This window comes from Hyperolius riggenbachi, chromosome 4, assembly GCF_040937935.1.
Source record: "Hyperolius riggenbachi isolate aHypRig1 chromosome 4, aHypRig1.pri, whole genome shotgun sequence".
NCBI lineage: Eukaryota > Metazoa > Chordata > Amphibia > Anura > Hyperoliidae > Hyperolius > Hyperolius riggenbachi.
The window spans coordinates 482,642,016-482,660,138 of NC_090649.1; the positions used below are offsets into that span (position 1 = coordinate 482,642,016).

Here is an 18,123-nt window from a genome sequence, read left to right on the forward strand (position 1 = left end):
TCAGCCTTGGGAAGACCAAGCTGACGGCAACCCATGTGTTGGCCAAACTCCAGGAGCAGGAGAGGATTTGGCTGACCCCCAGAGGCCTCAGAGTCGGAGAGGTGGTGGCCGACAATGGGGCCAATCTGGTTGCCGCAATAGACAGGGGAAACCTGACCCACATCCCCTGTCTTGCCCACGTGCTGAACCTGGTGGTGCAGAAGTTCTTGCGCACCTACCAGGGGATGGGCGAACTGCTGGAAACGGCAAGGAACGTTGTGCGTCACTTCCGGCGCTCGGCTGCAGCCTGTGCGAGCCTGGAAGACGTGCAAAAGGAGCTGGAGCTGCCACGCCATCGGCTGATCCTTGACATTCCGACTCGCTGGAACTCCACCCTGGCGATGTTGGAGCGTCTGGTTGAACAGAAGCGCGCTGTCAAACAGTACCTTGCCCTGGCCACTGTTTCCGCCGCTCAGAGAAGGGACAAGACCAGCAACATCCCGTCCATCGTCCCCGATGATGACTGGAGGCACATGCAGCAGGTGTGCTTAGTGCTGGCTCCCTTTCTGCAGGCCACTAACATGGTGAGCAGGGACCATGCTATGGTCTGCGAGTGGGTGCCCCTGGTTTGTCTGCTGAACAGGGCCCTCGATGCTTTGCTGGAACAGGGAGCGGCAGCCTTGGACCAGCAGGAGCGGCAAGCAGCTGCACAGTCCACCTCTGAGGGGGAGGAGGAGGAGGACTTGGTGGAGGTCCCTGACCTTGCTGCTGATGAGGGGGAGCAGCACAGTGCAGCTGAGTTGGTGCGGGGGTGGAGAGAGGATGAGGCTGACGAGGCAGAGGAGAAGGATGAGGACAGCAGCACTGCCGTCGATGTGCCAGCAGACGTGGCCCGCCTCTTCCCAATGGCAGCGCACATGCTGACGTGCCTGCGCAGAGACCCCAGGGTGATCCAGATGAAGCAGAGGGAGGACATCTGGATCAGCATGATGTTGGACCCACGCCTCAAGGGGAAGTTGAGCCAGTTCCTGCCGCCTGCAGGAGGAGACCCAGCGCAACAAATAAGGAGCTTGCAGCAGGCCCTTGTTGAGCGCTTGGAGGAAGCCTTCCCCCAGCCTTCCACCCCCACTGTCCAGCAGCCAGCACAGAGGCAGCAGCAGGTGCCTGCATCCAGCAGCAAGCGCCCCACAGACCTGCTGTCTCTCAGCCACGAGCTCTACAGGACTGTAGAGGCTCCGGCAGCAGTGACTAGAGAGGAGGTGCATGCAGCAGCATCCTCCTGCGGTCACAGCCAGCGCCTGACCCGCATGGTGGCTGACTACATGGGGTCCTACAGCGGGCTTGACAGCGATGCCCCTGTTGATCCCATGGAGTATTGGGTCAAGCGCCTGGAGATCTGGAGCGAGCTGGCGCAGTACGCCCTGGAAGTGCTGTCCTGCCCCCCTTCCAGCGTGCTGTCCGAGCGCTGCTTCAGTGCAGCTGGTGGCGTGGTCACCGAGAAACGCTCACGTCTGTCTCACAAGTCTGTGGACAGACTGACGTTTCTGAAGATGAACCAGGCGTGGGTGGAAGGCGAGTTCCTGGCCCCTGTTGTCGGCGAGAGGGGGACATGAACTGGCTAAGAACCATCGTTAATGTGCCTTACCACCCTTTACCACCTCCTGGCTCCTGCTCACTAAGCCAGCCTGGTTCACTTTGACTATTACGTCGCCTGCAGCCACACATTTTACACCTACAGTGGGCTGCTGTGTACTGCCCTTCTGCTGTCTGTCTGTGTTTCCCACTGCCAGGGTACACAGATTTACCTTCTGCTGCCACTCTGCCACCAGCTATTACGTCAAAAAATAGCTATATCTGTGTAATTGGTTGTAAAACCAAAACCAAAAAACCATTACAAAAAAAAAGGTTTAATTTTTCTGAGGTGCCCGGGTTGAAAACTGTGTTGTCCCAGTTGTGTATTGGACACGATGTGGGCTGCACGACCGCTGTCTGGGACCTCCTGTTGTGTTTATTTACAGCCCTGGTATCAACGCTAGGTACCAGGGCTATTATGTCACGCTGCCTACTTGCTGCCACACTCACACTGCTCCTCCTCCATTCCTCCTCCTGCTGCTGCTGCTGTCTGTCTGTGTTTCCCACTGCCAGGGTACACAGATTTACCTTCTGCTGCCACTCTGCCACCAGCTATTACGTCAAAAAATAGCTATATCTGTGTAATTGGTTGTAAAACCAACACTACAAAACCATTACAAAAAAAAAGGTTTAATTTTTCTGAGGTGCCCGGGTTGAAAACTATGTTGTCCCAGTTGTGTATTGGACACGATGTGGGCTGCACGACCGCTGTCTGGGACCTCCTGTTGTGTTTATTTACAGCCCTGGTATCACCGCTAGGTACCAGGGCTATTATGTCACGCTGCCTACCTGCTGCCACACTCACACTGCTCCTCCTCCATTCCTCCTCCTGCTGCTGCTGCTGTCTGTCTGTGTTTCCCACTGCCAGGGTACACAGATTTACCTTCTGCTGCCACTCTGCCACCAGCTATTACGTCAAAAAATAGCTATATCTGTGTAATTGGTTGTAAAACCAACACTACAAAACCATTACAAAAAAAAAGGTTTAATTTTTCTGAGGTGCCCGGGTTGAAAACTGTGTTGTCCCAGTTGTGTATTGGACACGATGTGGGCTGCACGACCGCTGTCTGGGACCTCCTGTTGTGTTTATTTACAGCCCTGGTATCACCGCTAGGTACCAGGGCTATTATGTCACGCTGCCTGCCTCATTGACTGCCTGCTGCCACACACTCATCTTCCTTCTCCTGCTGCTGAATTTACCTCCTGCTGTCTGTGTGTTTCCACTGCCAGGGAGCACATACAATGGCGCTTCCAACATGCGTGCGCCCACCAGCTATTTGTTACGCTCAAAAATAGCTGCATTTCTTTAAAAAAAAAATGGAAAGAGAAATAAGTGAAGAAGAAGAAGACGATATAGAAAAAGAAGGAGAAGAAGAAGAAGAGGAAGAAGAAGAAGAAGAAGATGAAGAAGATGAAGAAGATGAAGAAGAAGATGAAGAAGAAGATGAAGAAGAAGATGAAGAAGAAGATGAAGAAGATGAAGAAGATGAAGAAGATGAAGAAGAAGAAGAAGAGGAAGAAGAAGAAGAAGATGAAGAAGAAGTAGAAGAAGAAGAGGAAGATGAAGAAGAGGAAGAAGAAGAAGATGAAGAAGAAGAAGATGAAGAAGATGAAGAAGATGAAGAAGAAGATGAAGAAGATGAAGATGAAGAAGAAGAAGAAGAAGAAGATGAAGAAGATGAAGAAGAAGAAGATGAAGAAGAAGATGAAGAAGAAGAAGATGAAGATGAAGAAGATGATGAAGAAGAAGAAGATGAAGATTAGAAGATGAAGAAGAAGAAGATGAAGAAGAAGAAAAAGAAGAAGACAATATAGAAGAAGAAGAAGAAGATATAGAAGAAGATATAGAAGAAGAAGATATAGAAGATAAAGAAGAAGAAGAAGAAGAAGAAGTATATACAGTACTGAACAAAATTCTGGACACAACTTCTCTTTCCACCTTTTTTTTTTTAAAGGAACATCCCCACATAATCACTTGCTGTTGTTACTTGGAAAAAAAGATGTTTCTTGCATCATTCACCCTCAAAACAAGTGTTGGAAGCTATTTAAGGCCAATTCGAATAGTCAGCTCGAATAATGAGCTCGAATACCGACTCGAATAGTCAGCTCGAAGTCCGAGGTCGAATCGAATAGTAAAAATTATTCGACTCGAATATTCGACTGACCTCGAATAATTTACTATTCGAATTCGACCAAACTCGAATTTTAAAAAGGGGTATTTGAGCACCACTAATTTCATCTACTGACAAATGTGTTTAATTGACTCTAAACTTTATTCCCACCTTTTGAAAATAAAAAAAATATATCAATTTAAACAATATGAAGGAAAATAAACCAAGATAAAACGACCAGTGTGGTTTAAATTATAAAACAATAGATTTTTCTTATGAAATCTTTATGGCATGCATGACTAGAAGTGTGTCGGGGGCGTGATCAGGGGTGTGGCTTAACCTTTTGAGAAGTGACGATAGTAAATCCTACTCCGCACTTGTGGCTATTCTAGCCTGATGGATTTACGCCAGGCACCCACCGTTTTTGCTCACGCCGCGATCGCGTGAACCCGAGAGGGTAGATTAAGCTGTCATATGACAGCTGATATCTCCTCTCAGTGATCAGCAGCTATCGCGTATGGCTGCTGATCACGTGATCACTATGATCGCCGGCGGATTGCAGTGATCCCTGTTACTGAGGCGGTGGTAGGGGGAGGAAGAAGAGGATCCACTCATCTTCCTGCTGTTCCCACGACGATCGGCGCTCCCTTCTGGTTGGCATCCCCGCTCACTCTGACGTCAGTGCCGGGTCCTGGCTTGATGACGTCATCAAGCCGCCACCCGGAACTGAGCGGCAGTACAAGCGGAGCCTGGGAGGTGAGTAAATGCTGGTGCATACAGGGGGGACACCTGGCCACACAGGGGACACACAGCCCAGCCAGCCACAGAGGGGATCCGGCTGCCTCACCCCCCCCCAAATTCCCCCCTGCATGCAAATTCGTCTGGTCCTTCAGGGGGGAGGGTTAGGCAGGCGGCCCCCAAATGGTTAAGTGTCCCTCTTTCTTATCTTAAAAAGTTGTGAGGTATGCTATATGTCCCCTATTCTTTCACTATTGGGCTCTATGTTCCAAAATATATGAAGCCATATGGAAATAGTTTGCAGAACAGTCGTCTGCACTGCACTAAATTAAATTAGTGAGAATTTGAGGATGGGAAGAGCGGCTTGCACTGCTTCCTGCGGCTGAGAGTTCTTACATGACTAATCCAGCTTAGGGGCGAGCTTCCTCCAGACTTTGTGAGCCTAATGCCATCAAATCTAGTTGTATGGCAGCCCAGGCATTAATAATGCATCTTATTTCAATATGTCTGACATGTCACACTGACAGGAAGCAGAACAGAGACTCTCGCTGCTGTGATTAAGCCTAGAGAGAGAGAGGAACCTGGCAGAGGGATACCGAGCGCACACCCGCCCGGCGGCACACAGCTGTCCCCAAGGAATGCTTCCATAATTAGACCACACCGAGCTCCTGAATAACCTGCCACCGCCAAACTACCACAGAGTACAGGACAAAATTACCACTCTAAAGGTGGCCATATAATTGTGGATTATTTGCACCAATAGCCAACTAATTTGATCATTTCCGAATCAAAGATTTGTATAGTGCTTTTCTCCTGTCGGACTCAAGAACTGCAGCCACTAAGGGCTAGCTCAAGGGGCCACCCTGCAGTGGTAAGAAGTTTTGCCTTACTGAATAGGTACTGATCCTAGCCAGGACTCGACCCTGGTCACCGATGTCAAAGGCAGAACCAGTACACTATCCAGCCACTGCATTTGAATGAATTGGTTAGAAATCGATCTAGCAAAAGATTCCTGATTGACTGATTTTCTTCCGAAATCGGCAGACAGAAAATGTTGGTTGCTCAAGAGCGCGTCACTAGCGGCATTCGATTTTGCGACAACCGACGCAGCAGCTGAGCTACCCTTACCTGTCCGCGGTGCGGTTCCGGTCTCTCCTCCCCCTGCTGGCTGCTTCTTCCTGTCTCTTCACTTATGAGTCCTGGGCGATCATGTGACCAGGGGCGGATTTTAACTTTTAACTGCCCAAGGCCCACCATCACACCAGCTGCCCCCCCCCCCCCCCCCCTTCCAAAACGGCAGGGATTAGATTGAGGGCTCCTCATTGGACAGTTAGTGAAGTGATTGCAGGGGTTCAATTGTAAGCTCCTTGGCAAGTGGCTCATTTGGTGAGTGACGGGCAGCTCAGTGATCACTGCAAGTTGCCGTTCGCTGCTTCTCCATCCCCCGAGTGCCAGATCTGGCTGTTGGTAGCCACCCACCGCTATGTGCAAACTCTGTGTAGCAGGATGAATGTCCGGCAGGCTAACTTGCTACTGCCACCCTGCTGCCCACAGCCCACCCCTTGCTTTCCTGGCGCCCTAGGCCATGGCCTTTGTGGCCTTGCCTGAAATCCGGCCATTCATGTGACGTAACAAATGCTAGAGGCCAAATACTAGATGCTCAAGTGGTCCCGTAAGGTACGTGCCATGGTGCCCCCATTGTTTGCCCTCTACGGCATATGTTAGGTCACACAGGCGCCTAGGACTTGGGAGTGACAGGGCAGGTTCTAGACTATTTGGTGCATGAAGCAGACTTGTGCTGGTGGCTTTGTTTCATGTACAACACGAACACGGGCACAGCGACTGCGCAGCTCTGTCCGCAAGCCCTTCTCAATTAACCTCCCAGAAGGAGCCGTGCATGCGCAGTCACTGAGATCCGTGTTCTGGTCGTACATGGAACGGAGTCGCCAGCGGGAGAGCAGAGGAAAATTTCCGAGAGACCTCACAGACTACGGGGGGCTGGAAGAAGCCCCAGGTAAGTAAAAGGCTATAGATTTAAGGTGAACTGAGATGCATTTTAGCCCCCAGGTTATCTCAATAGCTCATTGAAAATGCATACTAACAATGTGGCTCCTTACTGATAAATTCCATTCTACCTCTTCTTTTTACATTTAAATGTTTGTTAGAGGCTTTTATTGCTCTACTTTCAGCACCTGGCCTGCTGTCCCCTGAAAGAGCAGGGAGATAATGACTGCTGTAATTAGCAGTAGCAATCAGCAAACAAAATCTTTCATCAGCAGTAGGGGTGGGGAGATAGGACACTATTCTACAAACAGTTTAGAGAAGGCGCACCTGAGAACACTCCCACCTTCCCCTAGATAAATAAAGGCAGAGGGAAAGGGAAGGGGGGGGCAGCTTCTACAGCTATTAGAAACCATGACAAACTGCAGAAAAAAGCTGGTTGGAACCCTTTAACCACAGTAGCGGTATGGACAAGCTCATCTCGTCCATGACCGCCGTGGTGGATTGCTCAGGCCCTGGTGGGCTGATTTTTACAATTTTTTTTTAAAGGGGAACTGAAGAGAGAGGTATATGGAGGCTATTATGTTTATTTCCTTTTAATCAATACCAGTTGCCTGGCAGCCCTGCTGGTCTATTTATCTGCAGTAGTATCTGAATAAAACCAGAAACAAGCATGCAGCTAGTCTTGTCAGATCAGACTTTAAAGTCTGAACCACTGAAACACCTGATCTGCTGAATGCTTGTTCAGGGGCTATGGTTAATAGTATTAGAGGCAGAGGATCAGCAGGGCTGCCAGGTAAATGGTATTGCTTAAAAGGAAATAAACAGGACAGCCTCCATATACCTCTCTCTTCAGTTCCCCTTTAAAACACGCAGCTAGCACTTCGCTAGCTGCATGTTGTAATCGATCGCCCCTTATGCACCATTGCCTGCAGCGTTACAACCCCCCCCCCCCCCGGCCGAGACCCCTTGCGCAGCCTGTCCAATCACGTCCAGGCTGCGCTATGGGGTGGATCAGGACTCCCTCCGACGCCATGACGTCATCCCGATCGTTGCCATGGCGACGGGGGAAGCCAAACAGGAACAGGAAATCCCATTCTGAACGGGATTTCCTGTTTGCTCTGATCACCGGAGGCGATCGGAAGGGGTGGGGGTGCACAGGCTAGGCTAGCTACATGATTTTAAAAAAAAAAACTGCTGCACCGCCATCCTGGCGATTGTAATAGAACGCCAAAGTGGGTAAAGGACATCCGAGGTGAAAATAAACTATCCTTCTCTTAAAAATGACTTTTTAGGATATCCTACAGTTTTATTTTATATTTCAATTTCGTTTTTAAGTTTTTACTGTTTTATTGTCTCTACTCAATGACACCTTCATTTAAATATGCCAGAGCTCAAATCTATGAATTATTGACCTTTTTATCGCTTTCCTGCTCTCAAAAGCCATTTTATAACAGGGAAGTGTTTTATGGCTGTAATTACTCATCAGTGAGGGTTATGCTGTAGTCTGACCCGGACAGAAACTGTCACTTGCATACCTGATGTTTAACTCTTACAGGCAGAGAAAGAAAAAAAGCAATGCAGCCTAGTTATTTGTGTGCTAGGCGCTGTGCATACACATCTCTATCTCATCATATCACACGTCAACTCGGTTGTCCTGTAACTTCAATTCTGGTTCATTTTGAACCTCCCACAGGCCAGTCCAGGACTCAACCAACTCGTGTTTTCACACTACCGCGTATGTGTTGGTCTGGTGTTTACAGGAATTATCCTTGTAGAAAAACAAAACAAAACTCTATAATGACATCAGCAAAGCCAAAACTGTTTTAGTTCATCTCTAACTGCTGCAGAGATATTTTCTCAGGAAGATTGGAGTTTCTCTTGAATTCAGACTCCCTGCCATGGAATGAGACGTAAGATGTGACAATCGATGCAAGTCTGTATGAAATGGCAGAGAAGGAACACAAAGTGGCCTGGGCTGACCTCCGTCCTCTCCGGCTTACCCACCCCCTTACGCTGCCCACCACTCCTGGGCAGAGACCTTCACACTTCTCCCACTCAGGTTCCAAGCGCAAATTCTCGCAGGCCTCTGACTCGCTCGCTAACCCCGTAGCAAGCGCTCACCACCGCTCTCCTGACATCCTATTAGTGACACAAATGCCACATTCCTTCCTCCAAGCCGGTTAAAAATAACACAAAAGAAAAATGTCACCTTTAAAACAATGAGCAGAAGGCTGCAGAGCAGACAATTCCCATATACACCGGTGAGTCACAGGCAAGGAACAAACATGACTTCACGTCAGTGAGTTACTGCAGGAGCACACCGGCTTCTAAGACGGAAGAGAAGGACAAAGCAAGTTTGCTTCATCCCGCAGTTATTAAAGGTACTTCTGGGACCGCCTGGTGGATGCTGAGTTGAAGCTGACTCAGAACATGGCTTGTTATGTGTTCAGTGCCTCAACTTAATTGCTGGGCTCTCAGTCTTATCACTGCCATACATAGGTTCCATAACCCATTCAGGTTCCGTCGTTTTCACTTGAGAAATTTTCACCTCCCATTCATTAGCCTATAACTTTATCACTACTTATCACAATGAACTGATCTATATCTTGTTTTTTCCGCCACCAATTAGGCTTTCTTTGGGGGGTACATTTTGCTAAGAGCCACTTTACTGTAAATGCATTTTAACAGGAAGAATAAGAAAAAAAACGGAAAAAATCATTATTTCTCAGTTTTCAGCCATTATAGTTTTAAAATAATACATGCCTCCATAATTAAAACCCACGTATTGTATTTGCCCATATGTCCCGGTTATTACACCGTTAAAATTATGACCCTATCACAATGTATGGCGACAATATTTTATTTGGAAATAAAGGTGCATTTTTTCCGTTTTGCATCTATCACTATTTACAAGTTTAAAATAAAAAAAATATAGAAATATTTCATCTTTACATTGATATTTAAAAAGTTTAGACCCTTAGGTAAATATTTACATGTTTTTTTTTTTTATTGTAATGGTTTTTTTTTTTATATTAAACATTTTATTTGGGTATTTTTGGGAGGGTGGGATGTAAAGTATAGTTTTATAATGTAATTGTGTGTTCATTTTAATTTTTTTTAATTTTAGTTGTAGTTTTACTTTTTGGCCACAAGATGGCAGCCATGAGTTTGTTTACATGACGTCACTCTAAGCGTAACACACGCTTAGAGTGACTCATCGGGAAGGGAACGGCCAGAAAAAGCACAGCTTCCGAGAGAAGCTGTCGCTTTTTCAGCAGGGGAGAGGAATCAGTGATCGGGCACCATAGCCTGATACATTGATTCCTTGGCTACCGAATCCGCGGCCGGGAGTGCGCGTGCACGCGCGCGATCAGCCGCGGGCGCGCGCTTGGTTCCTGGACGTAGTTTCTACGTCCAGGAACCAAAATAGGATAAAGACCTCCCAGAAACTCACCGTCTGCCAATCACTGCAGAGAGAGAGTACAAAATGGCCCCGTATCTGGAGAGGCTACACCACCCTAAAGACAGACAGACCCTGAGCCTGTACCGTCTGGTCTGAGCGCCCACAGCCTGAAGATAGAGACAGGGCGACACAGACAGACATGGAAGCCCAGGGAGGAGAGACTGTGAAAATGTGCACCTAAGAGGACCACCCACTTCCAGAGACTCACCGCCCACATCCCGAACTTCACCTCCACAGATGAGGAGGGGAAACTGGGGGAATAGGAAACAACAGTGCAACTAGCGCCCTGATATGTGGCTGCCAGCCCACCAACTCAGAGGAACATGATACCCCATGGACTGTTAATCCTTTATACCATTCCTTACCCCTATGGACTATATACCCCTTATACTGTCACCTATGCCCTCACCATGCCTATAATCCCCTAACCACCTCCTCCCATGCTAATGCTAAGGTTTTACTTTGCTAAATGTATTTGGTCCTGCCAATAAAGCGTATTGGATTTGGTTTCTCTTGGACTATCTCAGAAACACAATCACCCTTGTGTTGTCCACCAAAACGCAGAAAGATCTACTTGGGTGTAGTGTGATGTAGACCCTTGCATTCCGCTGTCCTGCAGTATAACCACCACAGGGTGAGCTTCCAACCACAAATCAGCTTTCCACAGCAGTAATTGGTAATCTGAAGGCAGAAATCTGCATTGCCGAGGCTCTCAAATTTTAGGCCGTCACAAGACTTGGAAATATTGGACCGCGATGGCGGGGAAGGGGGGGGGGGGGGGGGGGACAGAGAGTGTCATGAGTGTTCCGTCTGCTGCCCACATCGTCTGCTCCCCACGTGCTGCTTCGGGTTCTCTTTAAAGCATACCTGAAGTGACATGACGTGACATGATCGCATATAGTACTAGCCCTAATAAGACATTCTCAGAAGCCCCTTTCTGTTTTCCAGCACAGCACTTGCGTTGTTACCTATGCAAAATAACTCGTCGACAGCTTGTCAAATTCAGCCTGGTTTTCTGAAAAGTAAATAGAAGCTAAAAGGCTGATCTATAAAGATGAGATCATAAGATTTTACTGCAGGAAAATTCAAAGGGTCATTACGTCTGTATCTTTTTCAGCTAACAGGCAGGGTTTGGATTCTAAACTGCAACTGTGGGATGTAAATAAAGCTATACAACTGAAAATAAAAAAATATGAGACTCCTTTCTATAATACTAATGTTCCATTTATCATACAACATATGCAGTTAATCATCTCATAAGTCTATTTTCACTTTAAAGTGTAATGGGCTGGTACCCTAGGCAAAGAAAGAGCTTAGACATCCGAATATGTTTCTATAGGGGAAGTAGCTGCAGCAGCCACGGTGGGCCCGGGACTGTGGGTGTCCAAAGTCCTTCTTTTCATACCTTATGATACAGGAGCCATCTCTACAGTGCAGGTGTTATTGTTGCCACATTTATAGGTGGGTGGAGTGATGGTGTCTGCACTATTAGGGGAGGGGGGGGTCATGGAGGACGCATTTGTTATACGATTCCTAGCAGATGGGTCTTTTGGTCATGAAGGTCCCCATGGCAAAGAGGTTGAGATGAGAACACTGGGCGTCCATCAACTTGTTCCTGGGGATGGGGGCATCCACACATATACATAGTACTAGCAGAAGACCAGGTGTGGCTCAGATATGTCATATGTATTTAGTTGTTGTTGGGTCTGGTCACTTTTTCAAACCTTGACACACAGTCAGTCAATGACCAAGTTTGTGAGCTTTGTTGGCATCAATAATATTAGAATGGAAGCGGTTTATCAATCAAAGAAGTCTTATTGGCCGTTTGTGGCTCTGCCCCTTTTTCAGAATTGAACCACAGTCTCCCAATGAACAACTGTAGCAGGTTTGAGTCCTCTGCCTTAACAGTGTAAACATGGCCGCAATTTAAATATTCCCCTTGAAAATCAATTGGTGAATTTTGATTGGCTGTTGTAAGCTACACCCACTTTCCTGGATATTAGAAAAGGAAGACCGAGAGCCCAATATAGTGTAGTATGTTGTATAAATAGAGAAAAATGTTAAAAGTAAGTATTATACTTACAAACCTGGGTTGCTCTAAGGCAACCACTGTATACGCAGGTGGGGAGATTAAGCCTGACCCCACTCAGGACTAAGATGTCGCTCTCTGTAGATAGAAGAAAAGAGGGTATATCACCCTTCCACCAAGGGTGGACAACTTGATGTGCAAGGATACAGAGGCGCCAGTAGGATAAAACAAGATAAAAGGTTTAAAATGGTTTAGGTGGCGGTGGTGGACCGTCCACACACAAACAGACCAAAATCGCTGTTGATTGTAGAAAAAAATAACAATTTATTCACATACTCCTACATAAAAGTGCAACGCGTTTCACGGGCAAACATCCCGCTTCATCAGGCAGTAAACGAACAGAGTATCTCACAGCTCTGAGTATATTGAAAGCTTGGCACCTCTGTACGTTTCCTGGATATTAATCCCAGACACCCAGTGACCAACTGTGGTAAGTTTGAGAACCCTGTTATTGCTCTGCCGCTATATAAAATACATTCAATGTGGGCACCATGGGCAGGAAATGTAGATCTATAGAATTTATTCTCACTTTTTCGCTCTATATTAGGTCTCCAGTAGTTCTTCCTATGCATGTTCTTCTGGCTTTTAAGAGCCTTTTAATTAGCAGCAAGCTGGGCAGAATATACATTATACACAAATACAACAAATGGAAATACACAAAGGCTATTGTTAAATAAACAGCAATCTCACGTTCGCGTATTACTAGCCCCCTCCGCCGCAAACACGGGGGATAGAGTAACAGATATAAAGCTATAATGTTACCGACATTATGCGATCTCAGCGTGTGTGTGATATAGTACTTGTAATATGTACAATGTATACTGTTCAGCTTCAATGTACCAACATTGATCCCTTTGGTGTAGTCTACCAACTTTTATATGTAAAGCAATAACACCCACATGCCTGACTGCAGATCGTGCATTTGCTGTATAGGCAGACAGCGGGGGGGGGGCATAATTATTTGATCCCCTGCTAAATTTGTACGTTTGCCCACCTACAAAGAAATGAACAGTTTGTAACCTTTATGGTAGTTTCATTTTAATGAAAAGAGATGGAAAATCGACCAAAAATACAAAAAACATTAAAGTGAACCCAATGTGAGAGTGATATGGAGGCTGCCATATGTATTACCTTTTAAACAATACCAGTTGCCTGGCTGTCCTGCTGGTCTATTTGGCTGCAGTGGTGTCTGAATCACACCAGAAACGAGCAATCTTGTCAGATCTGACAATAATGTCAGAAACACCTGATCTACTGCATGCTTGTTCAGGGGCTATGGCTGAAAGTATAAGAGGCAGAGGACCAGCAAGACAGCCAGGCAACTGGAATTGCTTAAAAGGAAATAAATATGGCAGCCTCCGTAACCTTCTCACCTCGGGTTCACTTTAAGGCTTCTTTTACACTGTATATCGCAATTCTGATGTTCGAATGCAATTTCTGATTTACAATTTTCACTGGATGCTAGCAAAACAGGAAGAATAACGCAGCGTGCATGACTTTTTATTTTATTCGTATCAAAAATTGGAATCGCATGTAAGATTGTAATTGGATTCAGAATCGCATGTAGTGTAAAAGAGCCCTAAAATTTATACATTGTTTTGCACGCCGTTGCGCAAAATAAGTATTTAATCCCCTACAACCCATACAGAATTCTGTCTCCCACAGATCGGTTATGTGCCCATGTGGAACACAGATTACAATCAATTATTACAGATACTCCTCATTATGTGCATAAAGCAAACCTGTCCACAAAATCCGTTCCTTGCATTACAACCTCTCCATCACCATGGGCAAGAACAAAGGGCTGTTGAAGGCGGAGTCGGAGTCATTTTGGGTACCTGGAGTCGGTGGTTTCATAAACTGAGAAGCAGAGTTGGATGTTTTTGTACTGACTCCACAGTCCTGGTTGAAGGACATCTGGTGCAGGATTGTAGGCCTGCACAATGCTGGAATGGGCTACAAGGCCACTAGCAAGACGCTTGGTCAGAAGCTGACAATTGTTGGTGCAACTATTCAGAAATGGAATATAAAATGACCATCATTGGCCCCCAGTCTGGAGCTTCATGCAAGGTCTTGCCTCATGGGGTGTGGGCGATCATGAGAATGCTGAGGGATCAGCCCACAGCTACATGGGAGGAGCTTGTTAATGATCAAAAGGCAGTTGAGACCACAGTCACCATGAACACTATTATAATCTTGCTGCACCCCGAAAAGCCCCCTGGTCATACAGCCATCCATTTCCCTAACCCCATCTCCATTTGCATATGTGGCCACTCCCCATAACATATGCACCTCCCCCACAGCATGTGGGGGCACTACTCCCCCCTGACTCTCACTTACACCTGATACTCTTTCTTCTTTCCCTCATGTTGAAAGGGCAGCAGAGGAGTGGATGTGCCATCCTGCACTCTGACTCCGCCCTGCTCCTGACTTTTACTGCTAGTCATGTGATGTCACACAACCTGCAGGAGACCAGAATAAGAAGTGTGTGGCCACAGCAGATGTGGATGAATCATACCCAGCACTAGAGATAGCAGCACCATTACTCTGCTACGCTGCTACGCTGTATGGGTGAAGGGGAGAGAAGGGAGAGGGGCAGTTGGTGGGGAGTACAGGAAGGGGGAGGGAGGGGAAAATATGCACCCCACTCAGATGCAAGGACTGCTACCCCGGTAGTTATGCCAGGCCAGGAAACTTTGTTATACACTTTTAATACCTCAACTCATTAATAGACTGCCAAAAAATACTAAAACTCCTAACTGCAGTGTTTTATAAACATATTGTAAGCAAGCTGAAATAATGTTTATCAGTAATCCTTGTAATATACAGAGCTGAAATGAACACACTGAGTTTTGCTCAACAAATGCAGAATTAACTACGAACTACACTTGGGAATATCGCCAACGGGGTTAAGGAATTAGAGCTTGTGGAATGAAGTCCTGTACAAAAACAATAGCAAGAACTTTAAAAAAACCCAAAACTATCATTTTGAATGACTCCAGAATTGGACTTATTGAAAAGCAGACTTACCCTTTTGCGCAGGTTGTAGGTCAGAATGAGGTTTCGGGAAAAGGAGTGTGAAAAGGCAGTGTAGAAGTCCAGGACTTTTTGTAAGGCATCTCTCTTAATGACGTGAAGATCACAGTAGGTCAGGGCTCTGACGTTGGCACAGGAGGGAGCGAGCGTGGTCTCTTTCCAGAAAATGTCTCCAAACACATCACCTTTACCTGCAAACACGAGAGGAAAGTTGTCAAGTAGAAATAGCTACAGCGTTATCTCTTTTGAGATAAGCGCACTGCTTTTCACCTCAGTCAGCAGAACTCGTTGTGCTGTAAATTCCTGGAATACTTTGATCTCTCTCTCTGCTAGCAGAAAATATAGAAACTGAAAGCAGAATTCCTCTGTTATTGTCTCACACTGCCATAAATACACATTACAGCAGTAGTAATTAGAAGCAAGGAAATGTAACACATAGGAAATACAAAAATTTGCTAGGAGCACTTACAAGCCTCTAAATATATTGGCCGTGCATTCCTGTCTGACTGATGCCAGAGGAGGTGATAAGATTACCAACAATCTGTTGGCAGATCTGAGTTTAAAGGGACTCCGAGCAGTGCAGAAACTATGGAAAGATGCATAGCATTTCAAAGCTCTCTTTCTCCTCTTTCCAATGATATATAAACCGCCGCCCTACGCCTTTTACTTTTCACTATTTTCGCGATTAAAATTGCAGCGGGCGCTATTTCACAGGGTGACTTTTTCCTAAAGTCAGCAGCTCCATTCTGCTGAATGCAGCTGCTGAATTTGAGAAAAAGTCGCCCTGTGTAATACAAGTAACTATTGAAAGATGGATATCATTTTAAAGCTCTCTTTCTCCTCTTTCCAATGATATATAAACCGCGGCCCTACGCCTTTTAGTTTTTTCTATTTTCGAAGTCGATCGAAATCGTGGCCGCAGGAGTTTCAATCGCGAAAATAGCGAAAACTAAAAGGCGTAGGCCGGCAGTTTATATATCATTGGAAAGAGGAGAAAGAGAGCTTTAAAATGATATGCATCTTTCCATAGTTTCTGCACTGCTCGGAGTCCCTTTAAAAAAAAACATTTTTCCTTTGCAATTTTAAAAACAATTTTCTACAAGGTTTTTTTTCTTTTTTTTAACAATTCTTAGGCCAGAAGCCCACTAGCAGACTTTTCTAAGCGCTAGTGATTTGAAAAAGCTCTTGTTGTTAATGCAATGCTATGGGAGATTTTTATGAAATCACATCGCTTAAGTTGGATCACACCCGTAGCATTACATTAGCAAGAGTTTTCTTACATCACAAAGCGCTCAGAAAATCGCTCCTAGTGGGTTTCTGGCCTACTAGAGCCTCTGCTGGCATTCATTACCTCTGAACCCACATACGCCAGCTTTGTCGCTGGCAATTAGAGATGTCGCGAACTTCCGTTTCGAACTTCCGCGAAAGGTTTGGTTCGCGAAAAAGTTCGCAAACCGCAATAGACTTCAATGGGGAGGCGAACTTTGAAAATTTTAAAAAATACTACCAGCTAGAAAAGATGTTTCAAGAGCTCTAATACCTGGAGGCACACCTGATTGAGTGAAATACACATCACTGCTGAAGGACCCGCCACCCTTCCTTCTCCAAGCTAGGTCCTTTATACCATTTGACTCAGTTGTCTGCCTACACTAATTAGTTATGGGACAGCTGCTACACACTCTGCTAGGGAGATTTTAATTGGCCTCCTCCCTTCTACCCTTTTACCTATTCCCTCCTCCCTCCTACCGGAGGGAGGAGGGTCTCATCTGCCAGGGAATTCCAGTATTTCAAAAACCAGCTTATATACCATGATAGGGATTTGAACCCAAGCCTCAGTGTATGGTAGGCAACTAACATATCCATTGTACCACCAACACTACTAGATGAAAGTAGCTGAAAGTAGCTGAAAGTAGCTGAAAGTAGCTGAAAGTAGCCTAGCATGTACCATTTATGCTTAATGCAAGAGAAAAATTAGACAAGACAAATAACATTTATATCACACTTTTCTCCTGGCAGACTCAAAGCACCAGAGCTGCAGCCACTAGGGCACACTCTATAGGCAGTAGCACAGATATGTAGCCAGACATGGCCTTGTATTTTGTGTTCAACAGTTGTCAAGAGAAACATTAGACAAGATAGCAGTGTTAGGAAGACTTGCCAAAGGTCTCCAACTGAATAGGTGCTGGCTTACTGAACAGGCAGAGCCGAGATTCGAACTCTGGTCTCCTGTGTCAGAGGCAGAGCCATTCACCATTACACCATGCAGCCACTGCTTACAGACAAGTAGCCAGACATGGCCTTGTATTTTGTGTTCAACAGTTGTCACGAGAAAAATTAGACAAGATAGCAGTGTTAGGAAGACTTGCCTAAGGTCTCCTACTGAATAGGTGCTGGCTTACTGAACAGACAGAGACAAGATTCGAACTCTGGTCTCCTGTGTCAGAGGCAGAGCCATTCACCATTACACCATGCAGCCACTGCTTACCGACATGTAGCCAGACATGGCCTTGTAAAGTTTTGCTCAATAGAACTTTATGGGGCGAATCGAACTTCCGGGAAAGTTCGCGTTTGGTAGGCGAACGCGAACCCCCGAAGTTCGCCTGGAACCGTTCGCCGGCGAACAGTTCGCGACATCTCTACTGGCAATCCTTTGCATATAAAACTTGCAGAAAGGGCCAGTGCTTCCATAGAGGTGAACCGGGCAATTGCCTAGACCTGGGAGCTCCTTGGGGTCGGGACCCTCAAATCAGTAACTGCAGAGGTAACATGACATGGTCAGTATAGCAAGAAAAAAAAAAGGTGGGGGGGGGACCCACTTATTCCCCCCCCCCAGGGCCCAATTATACCTCAAACTGTCTCTGATTGCAGGGGCAAAGAAGGGGAGTTGTTGAATAGAAGTAGATGGAGGCGTGAATAGGTCTAGAATCTATTTACATGCAGGCTGTTTATTCAGAGTTTCCTTCTTGTGAGGTTCATTCAGGGGCCGGCCCTACTATGAAGCAGACTGAATCACGTGATTCAGGGCAGCAGGCTGTAGGGGGCAGCATCAGCTCCACACTCAGCTGATCTTT

General features: G+C 46.2%; 1 protein-coding gene across 1 annotated transcript in view; it reads right to left on the reverse strand.

The window, feature by feature from the left end:
• Nucleotides 1-18,123, reverse strand: part of KCNH1 (potassium voltage-gated channel subfamily H member 1) — a 423,679-nt gene that overhangs the window by 129,340 nt on the left and 276,216 nt on the right. The window contains exon 10 of the mRNA XM_068233463.1: nucleotides 15,047-15,243. Coding sequence (XP_068089564.1) covers nucleotides 15,047-15,243 — 197 coding nt within the window. The remainder of the gene's footprint in view (nucleotides 1-15,046; nucleotides 15,244-18,123) is intronic.